At 40.4% G+C, this 26,624-nt stretch overlaps 1 protein-coding gene across 2 annotated transcripts in view; it reads right to left on the bottom strand.

Annotated features, from left to right (window-relative positions):
- ANTXR1 (ANTXR cell adhesion molecule 1) overlaps positions 1 to 26,624 on the bottom strand; it is a 241,284-nt gene that overhangs the window by 155,368 nt on the left and 59,292 nt on the right. For both annotated transcript variants that reach the window (XM_057741035.1, XM_057741034.1), the window contains exons 4-9: positions 26,153 to 26,234; positions 25,557 to 25,590; positions 24,205 to 24,284; positions 21,609 to 21,677; positions 20,061 to 20,141; positions 5,266 to 5,326 (exon numbers count right to left, since the gene is read on the bottom strand). In XM_057741035.1, coding sequence (XP_057597018.1) covers positions 5,266 to 5,326; positions 20,061 to 20,141; positions 21,609 to 21,677; positions 24,205 to 24,284; positions 25,557 to 25,590; positions 26,153 to 26,234 — 407 coding nt within the window. The remainder of the gene's footprint in view (positions 1 to 5,265; positions 5,327 to 20,060; positions 20,142 to 21,608; positions 21,678 to 24,204; positions 24,285 to 25,556; positions 25,591 to 26,152; positions 26,235 to 26,624) is intronic.

Consider the following 26,624-nt stretch of genomic DNA (forward strand, 5'->3'; position numbering starts at 1 on the left):
ACTATCTTGCTATAAATACAGGCCCAGTGTTGCTAGATCTGATTTTTCAATACAAGATGAAAATCTGAGTTTTTAGGTGAAATCAGACTTTTAAATGTTAGCAGTAAATTTAAGTTTGTTTTTTAACTGCAGTGTGAATCAAAAAGAATGTCCATGCAGACAGGGATTGTTGGCTGCTAGTTTATAACCTCTGGCAGTGGAGGATTTTTGGGATGGCTCTCTCTCCAAATAGTTTCACTCATGACATTAAATGAAATTCTTTTGGATCAGGGCAGATCCCTACCTCCTCTTCCCATTAAGACCCCCTGTTAAAGTGCAAAATTGTTCCAAGTATACTCGTTTCTTTAGCCATTAAACAATAATCAGCCATTAATATCTTAGCTGAAACTGAATTAAGTCTGTAGAAACTTGAAATTATAAAGGAGACTCAAAGGAGGATTTCTCTGGATAGCATATGATTACAGATGGCCATTCCGCTGTTGCTTGCATAATTCTAGGGGTGGGAAGTTCAGACCATCCACTCCATTGTTGGAGAGCTTTAGTTGTAAAAGTTGCCTGTGTTAAGCCAAAATCTGCCTCCCTGAGTTCCTCCCCAACCTCTCCCTGGTGGTCTTCTGGAGCTATATATTAAAAGCCTAATAATTCCCTTCTGCATGGGAATTCTCCAAATATCCTTGAGTGTCTCAATTCCTTGTCTAAATCTCTGTGGTGACTTCAGTCCTTCCTCATCCCACAAGCATCTCATTAGCATCTCTTTGAGCCGATCTCTGCTATAGTGCTTCAAGCGTGGTTTTGCAACTTATCTGAACATATGACTATCTCCCAGAGCAGCCTGTGAGTTTCATTGTGGGGGGCGGGGGGCGGGTTGGGAGCAAGCATGCATTTTGGTACTCAAATCTTCTCATGTTGCTTGGTACATAGTAGACACTAAGAATTGATAGAAAGGAAAAAGGAAGAGAAGGAGGGAGGGAGGAAGAAAGGAAGGAAGGAAGGGAGGAGGGGGGAAGAATCAGCGACTGGAGTCTTGGAAGCTGGACTATCCTGTGTTCTCCTGTAAATGGACCTTGAGAGCTTGTTCGGAGGTTATAGCAGGGGAGCACAGCTACTTGCATATCCTTGATCGAAGAACGGACCCTACTGGGGAAGGTCATCCTCTTCCACTGAGCTTGCAGCTTCAAAAGCAATACACATGGGAGGGAGGAAGGGAACACCTCCTAGATAGCCAGGTCAGCCAAATCAACCCTGGCTACGGATGGGGTGACAGATGTCACAGCCAGGGTGCCCCCACATCCTGAATGAATTATTACATGATTTCCAGTTCCATCACCTCTTCTACTATGAACATGCCTTTGTCAATGCCATTTCTAAAATGTGGGACTTGGAACCATGGTCTGAACGTGGAATAGTGGCGCATGGAATTAGCTCTCTTGCCCTGGACACTGGATGGCTACTGATGCACCCTAAGTATCACCCTAAGAGGCATTCCTGTTGGTTCTCAAGATAGCTATGCTTCCCCTTGCTTTTGCTTTTTCTTTGTATGAGCTAAGTCAGGTTTCTCTAAACCTGCTTGTATGTGAAACTGACTATTTGCAAGTTCAATATTTTGTATTTGTCCCATTAAGTTTCACCCTGTTTGTTTGCAGCCCAACATAGAAAGATCTGTGTTGGATCTCAGTTTTGTTGTCCACCCAGGGCATTATCCTGCTGCCTCTCTCAGACATCAGTTTGCTGTCAGAACCATGGCTATTGCTGAGTTGTTGGTGAGAGCCAACTGAGATCACTGTCTTGGGGGAATGCAATTGTCAGTATAGTGTCTTGAGTCGACAGGCCTGGGTGGGGCCCCACAGCAGGGGCTGTTCTGGGGGCCAAGGAAGGGAAGGACTGACAATCCAGAGAGTGAGGGGAGGAGGCAGAGAGGAAAGGTTCTTGATGAAGGTAAATTCTACCTTCTTCACAGATCTGTCTAGGGTTTAGTCTCAACATTATACTTTACCAATATGAACAACATTTTCTTGTTTACTTTTTCCTCCAGTACATACTGAGTTCAGGAATCATTTTGCAGATACTCTGAACTCTATCAAGGTTTCCCCAGTTTTCTTTCAGTAGACAAACATACAAGCATGTTTTTCTCATCTAGGTATGATGTTCCCTTGTTTTGTTATAACAGTTTATCCTTTTTAAAGCACTTTCAGGTAAATCCCTAGGTCCTCGCAGTAGCCTAATGAAAATCACAGAGGGGGTATGCCTAGGTCCACTTGATAGGAATTCACAGTCCTGGACAATGAAACGGCCTCCAATGTTTTATGAAAGCCATGCTCACTCCAGAGAATGATCAGTGATAGATCTTTAAGGAAATCCCTGGAAGAACTTTTGGTGTAAGTATATCTTGTAAAAGTTGCCTTTTCTTCTTAGTAAAGTTATTCTCTAATCAACAGGTTTCAACCCTAATGACACTAATTCAAGAGAGGTGGGAGCTTGCCTTTTCAACACCTACGGCTAGGTCTCATCATTGTGTCTTGTATTAATTTTTTAAATAAGAAATAAAGGGAATGGGAGGGATGGAGGGGGAGTTTGGGCTTCGCAGATACAAACTAGTACATATAAAATGGTAAATAACAAGGTCCTACTGCAGAGCATAGAAAACTATATTCAATATCCTATGATAAACCATAATGGAAAAAATATGAAAAAGAATATACATATGTATAACTGAATCACTTTTCTGTACAGCAGAAATTAACACAAAACTGTACCTCAACTATACTTCAATTAAAAAAAGTAATAAACGCGGGGCGTGGGTAGGGGAGCAGCGGGATGGTGGGAGGGGCGGGGGGGGCAGGGCCTCTGGTGGTGAAAACAAAGAAAGTAACAAAGGAAATAGAACTGGATGGTTTACTCCAATACAGGAAACTATTGTTTGTCTATAAAACATGCGATATTGCACATAAGCCAGAGATTTAAAAAACATCTAAAGAAGGATTCCTTGGATTGGATTTACCAGAGATTTGTTTATTTTATTGATTCTACCAAGAAACAGCTCCTCGGATAATTTATCAGTTGAATTGCTTTAATCGGTTTAAATTTATTAATGCATTTTAATTCTCTTTTCTTGTATTTTCCTTAGTATCAAAAATATCTTTTACTTAATTACTTTTCTTTTCCATTTAATAAGAAATATACTAAAAGCTATGAATTTGCTAGGATCAGATCTTGTGGACCCTGATATTTCTGTGCCATATTCATTACGTTTAGACATGTGCTCTTTTTATTGTCTTGACCACCTCACTGGTAAGTAAAAGAGATTTTGGTTTACTAATCTTTGATTCGACTATTATTTAAGAAGACATTTTTCTGTTGTCAGAGTGGTTGAGAGTGTGTTTGGGGGCCTTGTTTTATCTTTGGCTGTGTCTAATTCTGCTTCATTTTAAATATTTCAAACGTCTGATAACTTCTTGAGATTAGGTGAAAGTGGTTAATAAGGGTCAAATGAGCAAAAATTGGCACATTGTTTGTTGAAGGAATATATGAATCAAGACATTTGGTCAACATTTATTGACCACCTATTAAGAACCATGTACTCTGTTAGGCAGTAGGAAATGGAGAGAAATAAGATTCCTTCTCTGTCACCAAGAACTCTGTAGGAGGGGAACTGATTATTCCCCTAGTGAATTAACAGAAGTTGTATTCAATGTCTTTAGATGTTCCGATTCAATACAAGGTTGCAAAACATCCAGCAGGATTGCTAAACTGCAAGTCTGGGTTTTTTTTTTTCATAAATGAGGTAATTGCACGGTTAAGGAACTCGCCTGTTTTCCAATTGTTTATAAATAAAGGAATTTTAAAAATTGTGGAGGCATATTTACCTTGAAGCTAAGAAACCCTAGTTGAGGCTCCAGGCACCGGGTTCATGTGACAGTCATATGCTTTTGTAAATTTGCAAAGGTAAGATTTTTCAATTCCTTTTCTTAAGAAGGTTCTCCTTTGTGGCAACTACATTTTTTTCCTGCCCTCTGTGTTACCAGGCAGCAATGTATTTAAAGGTCAATAGATAATCTTTGTTGATTGCTTTTCTTCAGGAAATCGACACATATCTCTGAACAGCCAGTCACCAAGTACTGCTAACGACTTTAAATGTTTACGTATATACTTAGTGTTCTGTTGTTTGGCACAGACTATTCAGTATATCTAACTCCTTGAAAATGTTTCAGCTATTCTAAAATATAGCCAAGAAACTGGAATGAAATCCTCAAGGAATTACCTCATTGATACCAATAAAATAGGCCATAAAGAATAAAACTGTACAGTGTTTGAAAAAGCTTGAAAGTTCTTCCTCACTACTTACAGGGTTGCATAATAAATTTTCTATGATAAATTAACAATTGGCACTTGGTATTTTAGGGGACTAGAAAGGCGATGTTAACAGTAAACTCTCAACCATGAAAGACTCCAGGTCCTGGAGCACAGGAACGTACGGAGAGAGCATTTATCTGTTTTGTATCTCCGGCACCTACCACAGTGCCTGGTATGCAATAGGTGCCTAACAGTACTTTTTAAATAAATAAAAGATGAGTGATGGGAAAACTGTCAGGAATGATACAGAGAGAGACAGCATGGTTGAAGTTTTAGGCAGTCCGTTATAATACAAAACAACAGCAAGACCGTGGTTTCGATCAGTTAGAGAAAATATTGTGACTCAGAGAAGGCCGATTCTTCGTACCAGCAGAGGCTCGCTGTATTAATGACAAACTTGTAATGGACCTTAAATGGTACAATTGGAGTTGCTTGTCAACATTTTGTGAGGATTGGTAGATTGAGCAGTTAATTAAGATCAATATATTAATTATGGAGAGATGTTCAGCACCAATTAAATAATTAAATGTATCAACATTCTGTAGGTGGCCTATGATCACTGTGATGACTATGAATGGCTGCCGTGAGGGTGAAGGGTTAGACGCCACTTGCGTCCAGAGAGGGGTATTGGTGGTGATGTGTGGAAATCCAGTATTTCTGTAATACTCTCAAATTAGTTCCCACGAAAGGTGAGAATTCGGATCGGCTTTTCCAAACTTTTAAACAACTGACATGTTGCTTCCTTACCTTCTTTTCTCCCTAGAAGCAAATTTATTTAGCAATTTCTACTCTTTTTTTCCACTCTACCCTTTCCTGCCCCACCTCCCTTCTTCTCTACTGATGAAGTAAACATGTGACATGAATTCAAAATCTCATCCTTTGTGTGACAGCAATTAGCACTTAAGTTCAATTTACCTCCTGCACATATGGTGGACGGTTCAGCTGCTAGAATTTCAATGCAGGACTTCTTCAAAATCTAGGAGGAGAGGAAATAAAAAAGTCAAAGCACAGCTTCTTTTGTTAAAATAGAAAAGTGGGGTTTGCTTTTAGCTACCAAGATAGGAAGGCTCCAGGACATCATGTTGTAGTGGGTGGGTAAGTGGAGGGTAACATTTTTACTGGTACCATTAATGTCAAGCATTTAATGAGCCAGCACTGTACTAGATGCTTCCGGGTGTCCCAAAAACCATAGGAATTACTCATTCATTTGTTCTTTCGACAGGTATTTATTGAGTCTATGGTACGCCAGTCCCTAGTTATGGAGAAGTTTAACATCTAGTTGAGGAAATGGGACCTCCGTTTGAAAAGATAAATAACAACGGTCCATCCTATGTGGCAGGTGCCAGGGTGAAGGGGCAGACAGTAGGCGCTGCAGAGTTCATGGGGGAGATCACTGAGGGCTGCTACATGGGGAAGGGCTTCCTGGAAGAGGTGGGGGCTGAGAGGACTCAGTCAAGTGGGGAGCACTAAGTTAGGGGAAGGCTAAGGTCCAGGCAGGGAGTGGAATCTCATCTTTTCAAAGATGAGAAGCTAGAAATACATAGACCTCTTGAGCTGGAACAAAAGGAGCTTTAAGAGTAGAAAAACGAGTGATGATAGATGAAGCTGGAAGGTAGGACAGAGATGGCCAACCCTCTAGAGGAGATGCACGTTCAGATTACTGAGTTCCCTTTTAGCTGAAGAAGTGGAGACGTGTTGTGGGAGAGGGAGGGCTCTGAAGGCTGCTTGCTGTGCCTCGCTCTTCAGGAGGACCTTCCTCATATGGAAATGTAGTCCTCCCCCCAAGTGAGTCCTGCAGGGTTGAGTGGAGAGTCTGCAGGACCCCATGACCACACAGGGGGTTAATAACGAAGGCTTCTTCTGGCAAAAGCAGGGTGTCTGACTGGTAGGGTTTAAGCTTTTCTCTGCCATGTATGAATCCTGCCTCTTACTGCATAATGATTCTAAAATTTCGAACAAGCATTTTAAACAAGTAGAGGACACTGAGTTAATCTCTCAAGCAAATGCAGTATCTTTATTTGGGCCTTAATTTGGAAATTGAGATGGTTCAGAGGGCTGAAGGAAACCATTTCTCTATTTATGAAAGGGGCATTTGTTAAAGTAATTAATAGTGAAATAAAATGTAAAATCCATAAAAGAAAAAAAGCATCTTGTAGCACTGGGAAACATCCATTTACTTGCATGGATGTATTTATTTATGTATGCTTCTTTGTTCCAGCTTAAGTGTTACACACACCACAGATACAATCAAATAAAAGATACAATAATTTACAAAAGGGGAGGAAATGGATTACAGGAAAAATAAAGGGAAGATGAAGTGAAGAGTGAGCATAGCACAGAAACAATACATTGGGAAGAGCTTACTTCCTTGCTAGGGATAGCTCGTGAATTTAGTTCTAAGCTTTCTAGCAGCAAATGAGAAGGACAGACAATATTTATGAGATTCTCAATCTGAAGAATGAAAACAAACCAGTTTCTCAGAAGAGATAATATTTACCCATTCCAGAGAGAAAGCTGGGCGTCCTCATAGAGAAGCATTGTGAAAGGAAATGAACAACATGCTTCAGAAAATTGTTCTCTGATGTACAGATGACAAAACATTCAAATGTATTCATTGAAACAGGCTCCCTCGCAACCATGTGTTTTAGGTAATTCTCTATACCTGAGAGTCATAAGAAGCAGCACAGTCCTCCCTCAGTACCTGCAGGAGGATTGGTCTAGGACCCCCGTGGATACCAAAATCAGAGGATGCTCAAGTCCCTTATATAAAATGGCATAGTACATGCATATAATCTACTCACATTCTTCCGTATACTTTAAATCACCTCTAGATTACTTATAATACATTATACAACAGAAATGCTATGTAAATAGTTGTCAGCAGGCAACAAATTCAAGTTTCGCTTTTTGGAACTTTCTGGATTTTTCTCAAATATTTTTGATCCCCAATTGGTTGCATCTGCAGATGTGAAAACCCACAGATACAGAGGGCTGACTGTATTTCTTTTTGCTGACAATTCTAAAACTCAGATTTCCAGCTACTTTTCCTGACACTCTTCCTGACTCTTATACAATTTAAAGGCATTTTCGTACTTTGATTCCTCTATTTGTTTTCAGCTTCTACCTAATTCCACAGTCAAAGCTATTTGTTTCTTTTTGTCAGAGTTTGCCTTATTATTTCTTCTTCTTCTTGCTTACCCAGTCACCACCCGCCTCAAACACAGGTGCAGTCTCAGGTCCCCCTGGTCCCCAAACCTGCTCTGCTGCAGCAGGATAAGATGTACCAAACTCCCCACCTCCACCTCTATTAGAGTTGGTGGTCCTCACATACCTGGCTCTGGGGACTTGGTATCACCTCTGAACCCTTCACTGACATTCTGACTTGGGATCAGGGACCCCAAGGATATATCCTGGGCATCTGTGTTTCCCTTCTGGCTTCTCCATCCTCCCCTTTCCAATGGTCAATCAGTCCTTTAAAGGCACTTTAGAGGCAGCATCATCCTAGGACCGGGGCTTACCAGGATCCTGTCCACTGCCCCCCCCCCCCAACAGTTTGCTGCCATTGGGCTCTTCCTGCCTGAAGGGCCACCTTAGCTACTGGTTGCCATGACTCGGGGTGGCAGCCACCCCTTTCCACATGTCTTCAGGCATAAATCTCTAAACAGGCCACACTGGAAGATGCCGAATTAACCCACACGGAGAAATTTATTAAATAGTGACATTAGAACAACACAAAGCTTTTTTTATATTTTAAATAAAATTCCTCTGTCTCCTTTTAAAAATCATTTTATCATCCACAACTAAAGAGTTCAACAGTCCAAGAATGGAAATTGAGCTATCAGATCTATCCTGTCCCCATTCCCCAAACTCCATCAAAACACATAAATGAAATTTTCACCCATGTTAAGTTCTTGACTTTAAAGCAACATTTTTGAACCAACTCTAATACTTAACCAGGGGTCAGTAAAGGAAACACCCGTGAATCTGTGACCACAAAGACACACTTGCAGGTTTTGTCATAATAAACACATGCTATATTATTCTCTCAAAGTGTCTGCAATTAGCTGATAAATCTAAGGAGGGTATAAAGGGCCAAAAAGTGTCAGCCAAGTGATGTGATTCAATCCAGTAAAAGCACAGCTTTCCCAATCTTAACTTAAAACATCTGGAAGGGGTACATTGCAGCCAATAGAGTAAAATTTATCAGCGAGGGGGATGGGCAGGATTTGTCTGGGACTGTGGCTTCTATTAGTTTGAAATGTTGATTTCAAAAGGTAGGAAGTTGCAACGGCATGGAGTGGATTTGGGGGTTCCTTTGTATTTTAGCAGCCCAGACTGTACAGTAATCAGTCTGTCTGAACCTCAGCAGACAGCAGATCAGCCTAGGGACTGGAGACTGGATGGGGGTGGGGAGGCAGAGGATCCCTTCCCGACATGTGCAGTGGTAGCCATGGAGTGGTATAGACACGGCATTGGGAAATGGATGAAGGGAAATCACTAGATGGAGTGGAAAGAACTCACACAGGGTCAGGGTGATGTCAGAGGTGACTGTGTAATTGACCTCTAAAGGAGACTGGGCTAAGACTACCACATGCCTGAAGCATGGTCCAATGTGAGGTACTGACCTATGGTCCTTGACAAATCCTTTAACATCTCTGAATCCCAATTCTGGGAGACAGTTTAACATACTAATAGTTTAGAATCTGGAATCAAATTGCGTGGGTCAACTCACTCATGAGCACTGTGACCTTGGTTCAATTCCATAACCTCTCTGAGTCTCTGTTTCCTCATGTGTAATAGTGGGATAAGAACAGTACCTACTGCATGAGGTTATCGAGCTGGGAAGATTAAACGAGATAATATAGGCAGAGTCCACAGCACAGGGCCTGGAAGTCCTCAACTAATGGTAGTTTTATTCTTAAGAACCTGGGCTCTGGAGACAGGAAAAATAGATTTGGGCATTAAATAGATTTATGTTCAAATCCAAGTCCCACCACTGACTGGCCATGAGGATTTGGATAAGTTATTAAACTTCTGAATCTCAGTTTCTTTTTCTGTAAAATGAGAATAAGAAAAACACCGACCTCAAAGGGCTGTCTGATGGTAAAATGAGTAACAGACATGAATGCAGAGATATTTTGTTTGTAAAATCAATAGAACTTAGGTGGTAAAATTCATATTGGGTTAGAGAGTGAGGAAGAGAGTGAGATTAAGGAAAACTGACGGGGTTTTTGTTTTATAGACAGAACTAGACAGATGTGATTAGTCAATAGACAGTTATTTAACAACCTTGGGCCATCAGCCAAAAAGTGCCCTTCATGAAAACAAGGCACCAGGAAATGTGCTCAGAACAACCTTAGTAATAAAGCACTTAGTAGGATGTTTGACACATATTTGGTTCTCAAACAATGGTAGCTGTTACTATTACTTCTGTTATTACTGCTGCTACCTCTGTTCCTCTCGAGCAAAGATGGTAGCTCATATCTGCCTCTATCCCGTCACCCACCACTGGCCTCTTGTGAAATCCTATTTGCTGAAAACTCCTGAAAGATGGCTAATGATATTTTCCAGCTACCATTTGGGCAGATTTCAAAAAGAAGATATACGGGCAAGCATGTTTGAAATCTGCAAAGAACTCTACAAATGCATGGTTTTTACTGGTAGTGATACTCTTGCATACCTCATTAGATTGTTGGGGGAATAAAAGAGGCAGCAGATGTAAAAGAACATTGCCAAGTAAAAAGAGCTCTTTAATATATTAAAGTGAAATCCACTGTGGACCAGTCCAGGTTCTATATAAGACTTTATTTTTATTTTTTTGGATTCTAAACCTCTAAAGTCCTTTTTCATAAAGATCAGAGCTTATGCAGAGATTTCTCAAGAATCCTTAAAGATTGTGAATATTTGCGTAGCATTGTTACGAATCCCTCCCTTACCATAAGCATACCTAATTGTTTCCCCCTAACTGCTCTGCCTCCTTCCCTAATAAACTATCAGTCTTTATTTACTTGGCCATTTCCTGCTGGAAGATTTTTCTGAGTATTAATACAAGGCCAGTTTCCTTCATCCATTCATGGTATAGGGGCCTTTTGCTTCCACATATCTAGACAGCATGTTTCATAGTGCCTTACTTGTCATGAAGGGCACATTCTACTTCTAAGGTGTCTGGTGCTTGAAGTAGGCTGGACCATGGGGTGGTTAACTATCTGTTGCCCAGTTACATCTGTCTAGTTCTCTAAGACAAAAACCTAGCAGTTTTCCTTAACCTCACTCTCCCCCTCACCCTCTAAATCCAGTATGGATTTTGTGACCTAAGTCTTGGTGATTTTACTGAGGAAATAGTCGTCTATTCATTCACATTTTAGTATAAATTACCATCTTTCAGAGGACTTATTGTGGTTTATAATTATATATTTATCTTTTTGATTGGTTGGTCATTGTCTGTCTTTTTCCTTAGACTATAACCTCTACAAAGGCAAGGAGATATGTTTTTACCCACCACTATAACCACAATGTCTAACCTGGCACAGAGTAGGCACTAAATAAATATTCATTGAATAAATAAATGGCACACTTTCATTAACTGGCATGAACTGTCATTTCAGCATATTATGTATTAGTCTTTGTTTTTCCCTATAAATATAATCTTTCACTACATTAATCGTTTCTGGTCTTTTAAATTAAATTACATTTTCAATCTTTTAATCTTTTATAATCTTTTGAATATAAAGCTATGTTCAGCATCTTGTAACATCTCCCTCTTCTTATTAAGCACCATCATCTTTGGGAACTACATTCCTAGGAGGCCTACTTCAACACCTTCACCTTTTTAAATGATTTATCTTTTTATTTATTTATTTATTTATTTATTTATTTATTTATTTATTTTTCAGCTCTTTATTGGAGTATAATTGCTTTATACTGTTGTGCCAATTTCTGCTGCACAACAAAGTGAATCAGCTGTATTTATACATATATCCCCACATCCCCTCCCTCTTGAGCCTCCCTCCTAATCCCAGCCCTCTAGGTCATCACTAACCATTGAGTTGTTCTTGGTGCTCTGCAGCAGCTTCCCACTAGCAACCTATTTTACATTTGGGGGTGTGTATATGTCAGTGCTACTCTCTTGCTTCGTCCCAGCCTCCCCCCCCCGCCACCCCCCATGCGTCCTCAAGTCCGTTCTCTGCTTCTGCAACTTTATTCTTGAATGGTTTATCTTTTTAAACAATAATGTTGTAGGTGTATCATGTCTCCGTGTCTAAGATCTAGTCGGGGGCCTGCTGTGTAAAAGGCCTTGACCCCTTTACTTGGGAACAATGTAAAAGTATATGTTTGGGGGGTGGGGCTTAGGCTCCCAGGTGCATTATTATAGCTGATGGCAGAATGCACATTGGATAAGCCTGGAGACTATTGCTTTTAGAAAAGGCCAGGGAGCTTGGGACAGATAAGTGGCTCATCCATGCCTTCAGAACTGCCAATGCTGCCCCCATGCCTTTTGAAACTATTTGATCTCTAATAAAATTTTGAAGAAAAAAAAAGATAATCACCTTTTCTAAGTAAATTCCATTCCACACTTAAAGTCAATAGATATATCTATTGTTAACTATGGCCATTATCCTAGATTCACATCAGTTCTACAGAATTTGAATTTAAAATAGGAATTTACTATTACACACACATCTTTCTGGGATTCACATGTGATTTTATATATAGTCATACATTATACTAAGTAAATATTCCAACAGGCAAGAAAGACATTTTTAAGAGGTTACTGAATTTTAGACAATAAATCTGATCCTCAAAAAGAGCTTTTGTCTGGAGTGGGGTACCCAGCTCACTTAAATAAATGCTAACTCTTCTCTCGGTTACTTTCACACTCAAGGAGAGTCTGGTGTGAAGAAGGACAGGATAAACAAGGTTCTGAAACTGAGGAAATTCATTTTTTTCCCCACGAAACCACTTTCCTCTCCTGTTTTCATAAGGAAAGCTCAGATAACTGTGAACTCCAAGACATGGTTTATTTAGTAAGAGGAGCTTGCTGATCTCCTGAATACTGGCAAAGTCAGTGGCCCTCCTTGGGAGCTGAAACCTGCAGCATTTCATTGGATTTTGTTCTAAATTCTGCTATTGCTTTTACAATGAGTCTTAGATTCCTAGATACAGGAGGAGGAGCTGGAGGGGTGTGGGGGTGACCTGAGGATTATTTGAACATGCCCCTCTGCAATCTTTGTAGCCAATTCAAGCAATGGGAATTTTTTACTGCATTTGGGCTCTTTAATAAGCCAAATAGAAATAATAGCTTAGTGGAAATGCCTGGCCTGAATGTCTGCAAAGTCTGAGTCTAATTAATGACTGCCGAGGCAAAGGATTTCTTTAAAAAGCTTTTTTGCTCACTACAGAAACTACAATTGATTCTATTTATGCTTCCAGGCCTGCTAATATGAATGGGGCACAAAATGCCATCTTTTATAGATACGGTCCTGGAAAAGAGGGTGGGAGAAGGACTAACAGGATTTTACAAGAAACAGAGCCACAGAACTGCCCACTTGTGGTGCAGTGTAGGTCACAAACACTCTGCAGTCCTGTGTGCTACTTTACAATGAGTACATATGCACAGCCCGGCATTGGATACGACAGGGAATACGAAGAAGGAGGCGGACTCTGTGACCGCACAATTCGGCATCTGACCAGGAGGAAAGGCAAGTGCCAAGCAAGTGGTGCCAACAATTAGTGCCACTGGAGCTCAAGGCAGGGAGAGTTCAAGGTGCAGGAGAGACCACGGCAGGCTCTACGGAGAAGAGAGGACAGGAGCAGAGCCTTGAAGCTGAGAAAGAACTTGAGACAGCTTTCAGATGGGGCAAAGGAGGAGAGGGTGGTTTCTTCCAATCACAAATAAGGCTGACTTAAGAGAAGGGCTGCTGCTGAAATGGGCCTCCTCCTCTGCTAGCCCTGGAAAGAGAGTTGGTTCAGTAAAGTCTGGTGCTTTCCAGGACGACGGGAATGTGATGCAGATTTTGATTGGAGGAAAACCCTCAGCAGTTCCTGGTGGGGTCTTTGAAGAGTAGACAGACAGGAAGCCAGGAAGATGGGCTTTGCCTTTCATTGAAGCTTCACTAGGGTTGGATCAGGGGCTCCATTTCTTTCCCATGAGTGGAAAGGAGAAATCAACACAGGATATAGTTTGCATAAATAAAATAAATATATATGCACCATGGAATAGATTCACTCCTCAGTTTCACTAATCTTACAGCTTTCTTGATAACAAGGATGTTCGTGCCAAAACTTGCAAGAAATCCTTGCAAATATAGTCGTGTTTGCTCAATACTTGTTTATTGTTGATCAAACACGCAGAAAGTTCCAGGCGCTGACTCACCCTCGCATTAACAGGAAGCCCTACATAAGCTTAAATATTTATTCTAGGGAAATGCTCCTAGATGGAGATGGCATGGTGCCAGTGATTGGGTTCTCCTCAGAGACAGTGTGCTTCGTTCTAGGCACTGCCCTTGATTGCACAAGAAGTGGGGACAGCTGGGAGGAGGAGTTGGCATCAGGGTAACGAGGCCAAGTGTTGGGATTCAAAGTTGCAGGCCCATTTCAGTGTTATCCGAAGCCGACTTTCATGCAGGTTCCCATTTCACTGCCTGCAGCACTTTTCAAAAGGCAAACAAAGACTCAGGAGCCTTGCTGGACCTTTGCTTCATATTTTCACTTGAGGGCTGGCGCTACATTCACCAGTTGTGGTCAGTGGAAATTCCCTGAGGAAGCCACAATAAGAAAAGGCAAAGAAATAGTTTCTTCCTGTACAGTTTTACTTGCTTAAAGGGCTCCAATCTTCCAACCACCCAAATTTTGTCTTACAATTTCATCAACCGAATTCTGTAAAAACAAGAAGGAATTCTGTCTTCTGAGGTAGAGTCCTGAGCAAGTGTAGAAGGGAAGATGTTCCTTTCAGCCTGTGTCAAGCTGCCAGCTTCTCATGATCATGGAATTTCATCCATTGAGCAGAAACTGAGATTTTCAGAGGCACTCTCCATCTAATAGTAAATGGCAAAGAGCTCTCCTGCCCACCGATGGTGCACTCGGATCAAAGAACCCACGTGGGTTCTGGTCTCGCCTTTGCTGTAACTGTGTGAACTGTGCCAAGTCATTTCATGTTTTTGGTCCTCAGAGTCCCCTTCTCTGAAATGGAGCTGCTTCCTGGCCTACCCACATTGTTCGCTGGAGCACTGTGGTCATTTGTTATGGACCTTAGAGACAGAACTGAGTCTATTCCGGACCACTGCTCACTGATGTGTAGTCTTGGACAAGTTAGTTAAACTCTGTGCTTAGAGTGTCTGCTTCTATAGAAGGAGTAATAATATCTGCATTAAATGGTGGTGGTGAGAACTGGATGAGATGACTATGTAAAATGATTTTCACAGTGTCTAGCACCTAAGAATGCACTAAATGATGACTTTTCTTATTTTTACCTTCCTAAGGAAATAGAAGTGGGAGAAAGCCTGGGCTCTGGAGTCATGGAACTTGGTTCCAACCCTGGTCTCGCCATTAGAGCTGTGTGCTCTTGTGCAGGGTATCTGAGCCTCAGTTTCTTCATCTGTAAAATGGGAATATTCCTTCACAGGGCTGTTATAATTTTTAGATGGGATAACATTAAATGGGAAAAAGGAACAATGTTTGGTCCCAAAATAAATTATCTATAGGCGTTGATTTCTCTCTGTCTTTTCCCTATGTCCCACTGATGGGAGATTAAAATGGAAAACAAGTGAGCGCACTTTGAGAAATAACATGCTACACAAATCTGATGCATAAGTACTTCTTTCTTAAAGTAGACAGAATTGAGGAGCAGTAAAAAGACCAAAACACAAGAATCAAACTGAGGAAGCAGAGAATCCGGGGACTTGATGCACCCATGCATATAATCAGCTTCTGATAATCCAGGGTGATTTTCCATTTCCTCAGACATTCACAGCCCAGGACTGTGGAAAGAGCAGGCTCTCTGGACCCAGAGGTGGGTTCAACTTCCCTTCTCCATCCTTATGAGTGGGCAGACTTGGGGCAGTTTCTCTAACTGCCTGCATCTCAGTTTCTTCATCTGTAAAATGGGGATATAAGTCCCTTTTCAGAGAGTGGTTGCAGAAGTGCTTAACAGAGCAGCTGGTAGAAAGAAGATGCTCAATAAATCATAGTAATTTTTCTTCTTCTTCACAGGCCTCATTACTATTGGTCCTAAGTGTTTATTTCTTCATCATCCAAAGAGGAAACAGATAAAGCACCAAGATCTCTAGATTCCCTAAGCATGACTATTCCATTGTCAGACTTTGTATCTGGCTATGGTCGCCTACTGCCCTTACAGTAAAATACCATAGTTTTCAAGGCTCCACGTGATTTAGCCATTGCTTGCTTTCTCCTTCATCTTCTGTCAGTTTCCATCCAAGCCCTACTCTTCTTTCATTCTGTTATATATCATCTTCGGGTTCTGCTCTGCCAAGAATGTTCTATCCATGCTCTTCCGATGAACAACTCCACTTCACCTTCAGGTTATCTCTTCAAAGGAGCCTGAGTTCTTTGCCAGCTCCTTTATTCTTAATCTCGGTCATATATTACTACCTATACACCATGTATCACAATTTAAATTATACATATTTATTTATTGAGTTGCTTTTATGTGTCCCTCCCACTAGATTATAAGCTCCACCAGGATAGGGTCTCTACCTGCTTACTTACAACCAAATGGCAGAGTCTACCATGAAAGTTTTCAATGAGCATTAGAGGTGTGAATAAATATTAGTCCCTGCATCTTGATTGGGGATTTAAAAATAAGGTCACTATTCAGAAGTACAAACTACTATTTATAAAATAAGTAAGCTATAAGGATATATTGTACAGTACAGGAAGTATAGCCACTATTTTATAATAACCTTAAATGAAGTATAATTATAAATATAAAATACTGAATCATTATGCTGTACACCTGAAACTAATATTGCAAATCAACTATACTTCAATAAAAAAAGAAGGTCACGATGGGTCTAGAACTTCATGAACTATTTGAACTTTTGAAAGCTGCTCTGCCCTCCTATTTTGGATAAGTAAGCCCAGTCCTACTTTATTATGAGAAAATAACCAGCCACAAAACATCATCCATGGGAAAAAGCTGGAATAGATGCTTCAGATTGGGAGGGAAAAACAAGAGCTTTCTTTTCAGTATCCAGAAGGAGGAATGAACCTACTTCTTAAAATTAGTTAGCCAACTCTCAGGCCATAATTATTTCTGACTTGAGAAAGATGAGCTGTGCTGTGCTTGTCCCTGTTTTTCTGTCCAAGCAAATGAATTAACAACTTCAGTAAACATGGGTTTCAAGTATTGGAAGGATGGAAACCACTAGCGTACCTCCCAGATCAAAGCTCACAAGAATGTTATCATTCAGCTAAAAGTTTGGAATCTCAAATTATTTTTTTTCCAGTTTTGGAAGACCGTTTCACTAAAATTTCTTAAACATCTTTGGAGTAATTTCCATTTGGGGGTAGGGAGAGCTTCACAAACATTTGGCTCATGTTGAGCTAGAGTGAGCTGCTAAGGTTGAAATAGTCAAAAACAACAGGGATTTAGGCAGTTAAGGTATTCAAATTATTTGGGTAGGAAGCAACTCTTGAATGATGTGGCACATGGCTCAGAAGAACCTTAGAACAGGTAAGCGCTGTCCCTGTTCAGAACCCAGTCATTTGAAGACAGGCTCTGCAGTAGCCTCATGACTGGGCTCCTGCCTCTGGGCCTCCCCAGTCTCCCTTCCACATACAGGGACACTGCCATCAGAGACTCTTCTTAAATATTACTTGTTAGATGTTCAAAATGTTTCAGTGATGACACTACATTGGAGTCAAAATTCCTTCAAGGCTCATCAATCTGCTTCCAACCCAATGTCTTGGCTTATTTCCCATTACTCCTGACTCCTTTACCCAAACTCTCCCACCAGACAGATGGGTATTACTATTATTGTTCTCAAAATGTGTTTGCTTTTTTTCCAGTCTTTGGGCTGAGGTCATGTTATCTCTTCTCTGGTGCTGCCCATCACCTGTCCTTGGTCTTTTAGGAATTCTAGTCTGCCCTAGTTTCTCATGAAGGCTCCCGTCCAGAACAGTCCACCTCTGAGCTGCCACAATATTCATGATCAGGCCCAAATCCTGTTGTTAATTGTCTATCTAAATCACTATTTTGGTGGCTAATACATTTGTTGTTGCGTATACTGTCAAGTATGCCATACTGACCCCAGAAGTTATTTACAGCAGGGGTCCCTCATCTGGGGATCCGTAATTGGAACTGATAACTTCTCTATCCTTTCGTTAATTTCCACTTTCTGGTTAAGGCAGTTTAAGTGGGTTTCTGTTCCTTGCAAACACATCTTAAAGAAGACAACGGTTGTATGTACATATTTAGGATAGGAACTCCCAACTTGGGGTGGAATTATTTTCCACAATTCTGAAAATGGAAGGTCACATATATCAATGTTCTGAAAGTACAACACCTGGGGCACTGATTAAAAAGTGCAGCTTTAAAAGAGGCAGGTTCACAGGCTCCACCCCATACTGACTGTCCCAGAAGCTCTTGGGGATAGGGCCTGGGAATGGGTATTGCAAACAAGTTTCCCCAGGTGATTTTTAAGCTTATTCAACAAAATTTAGAGGATCAGGAGGAAGCTGACATTAAAGTTTCTCATATGATGGTGAAGAACATGGAAAAGGAAATAATTCATATGTCTTGAGTACTGATTATGTGCCTAGAAATATATTAGGTATTTTCACTAGTGTTATCTCTTGTAATCCTTAAACTAGCCTACGATATGTGTCTTATCATTAATCCCTTATACAAATATGGAACTAAGTGAAATACCTCATCCAAGGACCTATAAATGGTAAGTCCTTGGGCCAGCCTTTAAACTCTGGGCTGACCAGGTCCAAAGTTCCTACTTCTCCCTCTGCTTCCCGCTCTGCTGGGGTTCTCAGCAAACCTTGGAGGGAGGGAGAGGAAGCATGAGGCACATCCAGGTTGGAGGTTTCCTCGGTCAGTCTGCGGCAGCTGGGCAGATCCCGAGCTCCTGATGGTTAAACCCTGGATTAAGACCCCATTGACATCTTAGGAGGACAGTGATCCTCTGAGCTCTGAATCTGCATCCTGGACCCTGAGTCTGAAGCCTAGTAAACTCCAGCTGGAGAAATCACTGGCTGTCTGCCTGGTCTCCAAACCTAAAAGCGGAGGCTTCAGCAACTCCAGACTTTGTTACAAGAGCAGCACACACAGGCCTTCTGGCTGAGGCTTCAAAGACTAGCATCCTCCAATATTCCAGCTGGACCAAGGGCCTAGCCTGAGGATGGATGGTAGAAAAGAGAGGTTCAGGAAGTCAGGTCCTACTCACTCATAGGAAAGGGATGATAAAAATATCGGGTTGGGATGAAAAAGTGGGCTGGTGACTGTGCAAACCCTGGGGATCACTGAAACCCTCATATTTTACAATGAGGGTGAAATATTACTCAGCCATGAAGAAGAATGAAATAATGCCATTTGCAGCACATGGATGGACCTAGAGATTATCTAAGAGATTATCTAATCTAGAGATTATCTATTTTACTTCACTAAGTGAAGTAAGCCAGAGAAAGAGAAATATATGATGTAGCTTATATATGGAATCCAAAAAAATGATACAAATGAACTTATTTACAAAACAGAAACAGATCCGCAGATGTAGAAAACAAACTTATGGTTACCAAAGGGGAAAGGGGTGGGGGGTAAATTGGGAGTTTGGGAGTAACAGATACACACTACTACACATAAAATAGATAAACAACAAGGACCTACTGTATAGCACAGGGAACTATACTCAATATCTTATAATAACTTATAAGAGAAAAGAATCTGAGAATCTGAAAAAGAATATATATGCGTGTGTGTGCACACATGTGTGTAACTGAATCACTTTGCTGTACACCTGAAACTAGCAAAACGTTATAAATCAACTATAAAAAAACAAAAACAAAAAGAAATGAGCCACACACACACACACAAACCAGACAAAAAAAAAAAAAAGAAAAGAAAAAAAGGAAAAAAAAAAAGAAAAAAAAAAAAGACCTGTGACTCCAGGTAAGTTCCATTCATTAAATAAATAAAAGTTAATATTAAAAAAAAGGAAACCTTCATATTTGAGGATTGTAGATCTAAAGCAGTGGTTCCATTAAACCCACCAGAGAAGATCTGAAAAATCCTGTTCAGATAATCATCAATGGGCAGCCAGGATAGAAAACTACTGGTCGAAAGTGCCTCTAATGGCCAAGTGATATAGGCTGAGCCTGCAGTGCTCGGAAGGCAGCTTGCCTTCAGTCATGGTTGGGAAAGCTGAGGTCAGTCAAGTTCACAGCATCAGTCACAGCCCTTCCAGTATGAGAACAGCTTGAAGTTTGGCTCGCTGCCAGAGCAGGGTTCCCTTCCATTTTAAATTTTCCATCGTAGGGTAAAGAATTGGCACAGGAGAATAAGGAAAGAAACACGTGTGAAAGGCAGGACAGAGACTGTGGAACACGACAGACAAAAAGATATACAAAGAAATGTCATCTCAAGCAAAAGAACATTGGCCTTAGTGAGTTGGAATTGGGGTATTTACAGCATATCAGGGGGCAGAAATTACCCAAGTATCCAGTCTCAGAGGAAGTGCTCTACTCACTGAGTGGATGATGCCTTGCAGGGCCTGAAAGCCGTCATTTACCGGAAACACGTGATCCTTACTGTCTGCGATCCGGGCCAGCTGAGAATACAGCAAACACAAACATACACGGAGATGTGTCAGGCTTGGACGCAAAGAACTGAGGAAATACACCGAGTCCAGGGGGCTCCATCTCCTTTTAGAACCCGGAGGGACTTGAGGGCTTGCCTGGGCTCAGGGGCCTCACTGAAAAGCCCTCAGTCATAATGAGCTTACCAGTGGACTCTCTGGAGCGGGTCCGGAGGTCGGTTCCAGCTTTTACATTTGTTTTAATACTTGTCTCCTTGGAAGCAGGGGTAAGATTGCTCAGCTAGATGAACATTTGGCCTGGGTTGATGTACTTATGGATTTGGGGGCAGGCCATTGGCTCATTTTTCTCCCATTCAACCACATTTCTATTGGCAACTGTATTCAAATCAAACAGACTCAAGTTTCCTTTGAGAGCAAATTTAAAAATAAATTCAAGCTTTGGTGTTGGGTGAGGCCAATGAATGGGGACCCTTATCTTTCACTGAAACTACTCATTGAGGAAAGGACCCTTACAATTGGTTTGGTTGCTCCTGCTTTATGGGGCAGAGGACTGGAGAAAGGAGAAACTGATCTGTGAGCTTTTCTACTCCCAGATCTCTGTCTAGTGCTGTCAATGCCACGGCCATGGTCAGTGCCAGGATTTTTACTGATTGCAAAAGTAATACACAATCATTGGGAAATTTTAAAAAAATCAGGAGTGTTAAAAGAAAAAGAAAAAAGTTATTAATAATTCATCTGTCTCTGTCCATCCATCCATCCATCCATCCATCCATCCATCATCTTTCTATTATTTTTAATTTGATACATATAGTTTTTCAGACTTTTTCTATACAAATATGCACATTTTATTTTAAAAAGTAGACTCATACTATTCCCATAATGTTCTGTAACCCCATTTTATTCATTTAACAACATATCCTGAACTTTGTCAATGTTATAATGTTATTAGAACAAAGAGACACTATGAAGTACATCGAAGGACATCTATTTAGGGTGCTAACACATTTTCACAATCTGCTTACTGTGAACACTTGGACATATTTTTTTTTGCCCACGGGCCAATTATTCCCATTTTGGGGGGGTATTGAAAATGCGTTGCATTTTTAATGAGAAAAAAAGGGATGCTTGCCATTTAAATAAGAAAATCAGATTTATCAAATTAAATTAAAAAAAAACCCAACAAGTTTTCCAAGTTAATTTCGATCTGTTTTGACCTCCTTGCCATTTAACATGTACTAAGAAAGTCAACCAAAAAAGATGCTGCCTGGATGGTCTGTGTTCAAGACCCTCAAGCACATTAGCAAATAGGTTCATATCCTTCACACATCCAACAGTTCCCTTCCTGCTTAGCATTTCTGGAAAAATCATCTATCTAAAGGGTACTTATGCTGCTGATGCACCCTCTGCACTGGATGCATATGTTTTCTATCATTGACAAGCTTCATATGCTCCCAAACCTGAGGAAATCCATGCTCATACCTGTGTTTCATTGAAATCCTTCACACCCACACAGTAAACGATTGCACCAAGATCTCGGGATCTGTTAGCCTGGGCCAATGAAAGAAAAGACATTTAGAGAGAGAAGCAGTGGCAAATGTGCTCCTTTTGGATCACTCAGACTAACTGCAGTGATCAGGTATTTATTGAGCACCTACTCTGTGCCAGGTACCACAAAGGAGAGAGTAATCCCTGTCCCCAAAGACATCACATTCTAATGCACTGTGGTGGAGGTGAGGGGGGTGATTAGTCTAATGGGAAGTGTTGAGAAAGAGCCACAGAAGTAGAGTCTTGATGAGAAGCTTCCAATGACAAGGGGACGAAAAGGAAACTGCAGGCTAAAATAAGTTGTATTAAATATTCTGGGGAAAGGATTATCTTTTTTATTCCTCTGATGGACTTTTTACTGACATACGCTTTTCTATTGTAATGGCAGCATGCTCTAACGGAAAGGATGCAACCTTTGGAATCCAATATACCGGGGTTTGACCCTTGGCTTTGCTTTGTAAATTACTTTGGGAATTAAATGAGATAATATATGCAGAGCGCTTCACATGAGGCCTAGAGCAATGCAGATGCCCATCAATGTCAGCACCTTCGTGAATATGGCTTTTTTTTATTCCCAAAAGAAGACCCTGGGTCAATGGTAGGGGACTTCCTGTCCATATTTGAGTGGGTGAATCCATGACCTTATCCACAAGTAAGTATTAAGAGGGCAACATAATGAATGATATCCAGATTTTGGCTTGGTTTTCAGGTTTGATTTATTACAGGCTCTTCCATGTTCTTTGTTTCAGAAGAGAAAACAAAAATTGGAAATCCTTGGTGTATACAGTAGAAACAATAAATCATTGATAGTAAATATATTGATTTGAATTGTGCCCTTTTTTCCCCTCTCTTAGTACTCAAACCAACTTGTGACTAACACTGAATTTTAGAAGGGGCAGAAACATGCATCTTTTTTCCTTCATGTTAGAATATTTCTCACTGCTTTCAGGATAAAATAAACTTTTAGACGCAGTCTAGGCCCAGCCTTATCTGCAACAACTTCTATGACGTTTCTCCTCTAGTTGGGCTTTATATAGAATTTTCAAAAATGGGAAGGTCCATTTTCTTTATATATATTGAGCTTTATCTTTCTTTTTCAAACACCTTCTTCCTTTTGGCATTGGCACTCCAAATATTTTTCCAAGTCTGTATGTGCCACACCTAAAATTCTTTTCTACTAACCTCTGTTTTAAGCCTCTGACACCAATCATTTATTTTATATTCAGTTATTTCCTTATTAGGGTTTTTACTTTAGTTGAGTGTTATTTAGCATCCGAATAAGCCATTTTGCATTCCCATTATATAGTTAGTTTCTACTTCAGAATACAGAAATACATTATTTCCGAGATGCTCTGAGAGCCTCTGTCATATTTACACGTGCTTCTTCATTGTAAATTTTGTACAGATTAGGGGTAGGGGGCAGTAATGCGTTAATCTACTTAATTTCTTCATGCTCTTTGCCAACAGAGGCTTCAAAAAGCTGAACAGTATTACATGGTAAAGCTCATAAAGGCAGCAACTGTGTCTTACTCCCCAGTGTGTTTCTAGTGTCCATCAAAGTGCCCATACAGGCCAAGCTCTCAGTTAACACCGAATGAATGACTGAGTGACTGATTGACTGAATGCATATATATTTCGTTTGCCGAGGAAGCTGAATTTAAATTAAATAGTAGTCAAGAGCTAGAGGTAAGTGTAATGCTCTGATTGATTCCTCCTCCAGAGGCCAGCATCCCCCTCCCTCACTGCCTGTCTGTTTCCTTATTGTGTTTCTTTCTAACTTGGCCTGAATGAACCTTTGTCACTAATGAGGCTTCAATACATTCCTATGATGAACTGGTTTCCTTGGGCCACATATGCATATAGCTCAAATGTGAAATTGGAAAGGAAAGAATTTCCTAAATATAAACATCATTTTTCAACTCTTGGATAAATCCCTTTTTCTGAATCTCTTTATACAAACTGAAAGCTTCTCTCTTTAGAGAGAATTCCTTCACTTGCTTTGCAGAGTACTTTTTAAGAGCATAAAGAAAAGGAAAAAAGAAATATTGAAGGAGAGATTACAATTTACTTTGCCACCAGTTAATGTTCAGCTTTGGTTCTTAGAGGAAGAATTTCAATGATTAGTACATTTTGACAAAATTGGTTTTACATATTTCAAATAATTCTTTGCCCTCCTGTTTTTAGCAGAAATGAATGAAAAATAGTACCAATGGATTTGTGGAAAAGTGATATATGTATATATAGTATTTCAAAACTGCTTTCAATAAAGGCATGGCAGATATATTTTATCCCTCAAAACACAGAGTAATATGCAAATATGCTGAAAAGGGAAAAATACCTGCCATGTGTGAGACATGAAGATTCACTCTAAAAGGGAATTATTGTTACTATTTTTCACACATGGGACACTATTTTATCCAGGGATTTTACAAAGAACACCTAACATTTTGCCTGAGTCGAAAGACTGCAGCCCATTTCAGAAGGAAGAAGCCCCATTTCCAAATCAGACACAAGCTAGGCCGTTGCTTACCTCCCTCTCCGAATAGAAGAAGAGGTCCTCATGGAGTTCTCCATCAGTCAGAGCAATGATGACGCTGGCTGTCCTGTATCCTGCTCAAACAACACAGACCTACTCAGTTCATCCTGCTGCACCAAGGGAAACCTCCTCTCAGCCCTGGGAATCTATCTCTTCGAAGCTCCACCATCCAAGGTCAGTATTGTGAGAATCAGCAACTTTTCTTTTGGGACTGGAAGTAGCTCCAACATGAAGAAGAATGTGGGACAGACTCTAAGGAGGAATATGTTTTGTTTCTGGGTTTCCATGGCTTATCTTAAAAAAGGCCAACCCTGGTGAAACGGTCACTGAACTGATAGCTGGGAGTAGCTACAGTGAATCAAACGTGACTACTTCCTAGGAACAGTCCACACGACTCTCACCAAGGCCCGAGGGCAAACTCGACCACCTGGGCCATTCAGGGGTCCTTCTCACACGTATCCTTGACCTCATGCAACATCCCTTGAAGAGTCTGGCAAAGAGTAACAGTCATGATTTATAAGCTGACTGGAAGTATTACTGGAAGTACTAGTTTTGCGGTTGGCAAAAACTTCTAGATTTCTTTTAGTGATTTTGAAACTTCCAGTAACATTGCTGATGGTGTCTTTATATTAACAAGTGTTGCTGTTGATATTGGGTCTGTCCTATTTATTGCAGTTTAGAGTGAAACAGGAAGTGGACACCTCAACAGGCCTGGGAGAAAAGTCCCCACTGCGATACTGAATCTCTTTTAAGAGATTTGCCTCAGATAAAGAAATGCTACTCATAAAAGGCAGGGTAGTAATAGTAATAATAGCTAAAGTTATAATAATAATAAGTATTATCTCTATATGCTAAGCATTATATTCATACTATTAAGTATATTTTATGCCTTTTTTTCCCCCACTTAAATGAAGGAAAGTTTAAGCCAAACTGGTATCTTAATCTAAAATCATATCCAATCACAGTAATGAAGAGGCCTGGAGCTCAGAGAAGGAAAAGAAAATTAAATTTGACATAAAAATCCAAGACTTTACTAACCCGTCCAAGCATTTATTAACTTAATGAATTCAACATGTAAAACTATTCATGAGTATTGCAGACTGTGGCCCATAATGAGATCTTAATTACTTTTATGTAACTTTTTTTGGGAATCATCAGGACAGTAGAATTTGATCTGGTTCGTGCCATCTTTCTATGCATTCCTTCTCTGTGATGAAATGTGTGTTCAAGGATTAGAGGCGATATCATGTGTCTTTTCAAACATGAAATTACCAAGGCACTTTTTTAGAAGCAAACACAGAAAAAAGTTAAATAATTCATAATGGTAATTCAGAATATACTCTTACCTTGACTGTTTTCATAATAAATCTGCTCACTGGCCTGAAAAACACATGAAAGAGCCATTAGACATACAGCCACTGTTTGCTACTACAAATGCCATAGTGCACCGTGATCTCTGGTATTGGAGCCACAGTCTTGGGTCAATCTTGATTTTTTATGTAATTCACCCAGGTTTCACTCAAATACCAATGGATGCCATCCATCTAAAGTTACCCGGGATCGATATCTTACTTTGCATAGACTGGGGCTTGTGTTCCTTAAGACTGAAGTCATTGAAATTGTGTCTCGACCTCTGAAGAAATATATAGAAAAGGTTACCCTGGGAATAGAGAGGACTTGTGTGCGGCATGACTCATGCGCATCAGCCAAGCATTAGCTAAGAGACCCTTCATCAGTGTCAGGGAAGGAGGCAGGAAATTTCATTTATTCAGCTCTTCTGGACGGAGTTATCGTGTACATACTTATGGGAAAATTTTTTCACTCTTGCCACCGGGTGTTACGTAGTTCTTTTAATATGTATGTCTCATCTCCTCAGCCATCCCTGTGTTGATGTTTCCATATCACAATCTACATTTGGAGTTTAAAACTCTTTTAAAATTACCCTTTCGAATCCTTCATGCATGTAAGTGTCTCCTCCTGGCAGAACTTTCTGGAGTTCTTCTAGGCCTTGACGGATCTGTTCCCTGAAATCCAAAGATACCCTGTTAGTCTTATTAGAGCGTTTTTTATTTTGCTGTTGAGAGTCACATGCATTAGTCTTTTCTTGTCTCCATGGATAGTCTATATTGCCTCAGCAGTCCCCCAAAACCCTATCAGCAGGAAAGTCTTTGTAGTAAATTATCCATGTAGGGTCAGCCATAGTGTAGAATAAGTGAGATTTCAAGGATTGAGGGAAAGGACACTTCATCAGGAATCTCCATCTGCGGGTGAACATTTTCCATTTCCTGAGCAGAACAAAGTTTTCATTCTGCGTTGGAAACGAGTCTTAAAGACTTGTCTTAAGACTCTTGAAGGAACACATAGCATCTTAGGCAACTTTATATCGAGATGCAAAGGGCTCATGTGAGCCAGAA

The sequence above is a fragment of the Hippopotamus amphibius genome, chromosome 7, assembly GCF_030028045.1.
Source record: "Hippopotamus amphibius kiboko isolate mHipAmp2 chromosome 7, mHipAmp2.hap2, whole genome shotgun sequence".
NCBI lineage: Eukaryota > Metazoa > Chordata > Mammalia > Artiodactyla > Hippopotamidae > Hippopotamus > Hippopotamus amphibius.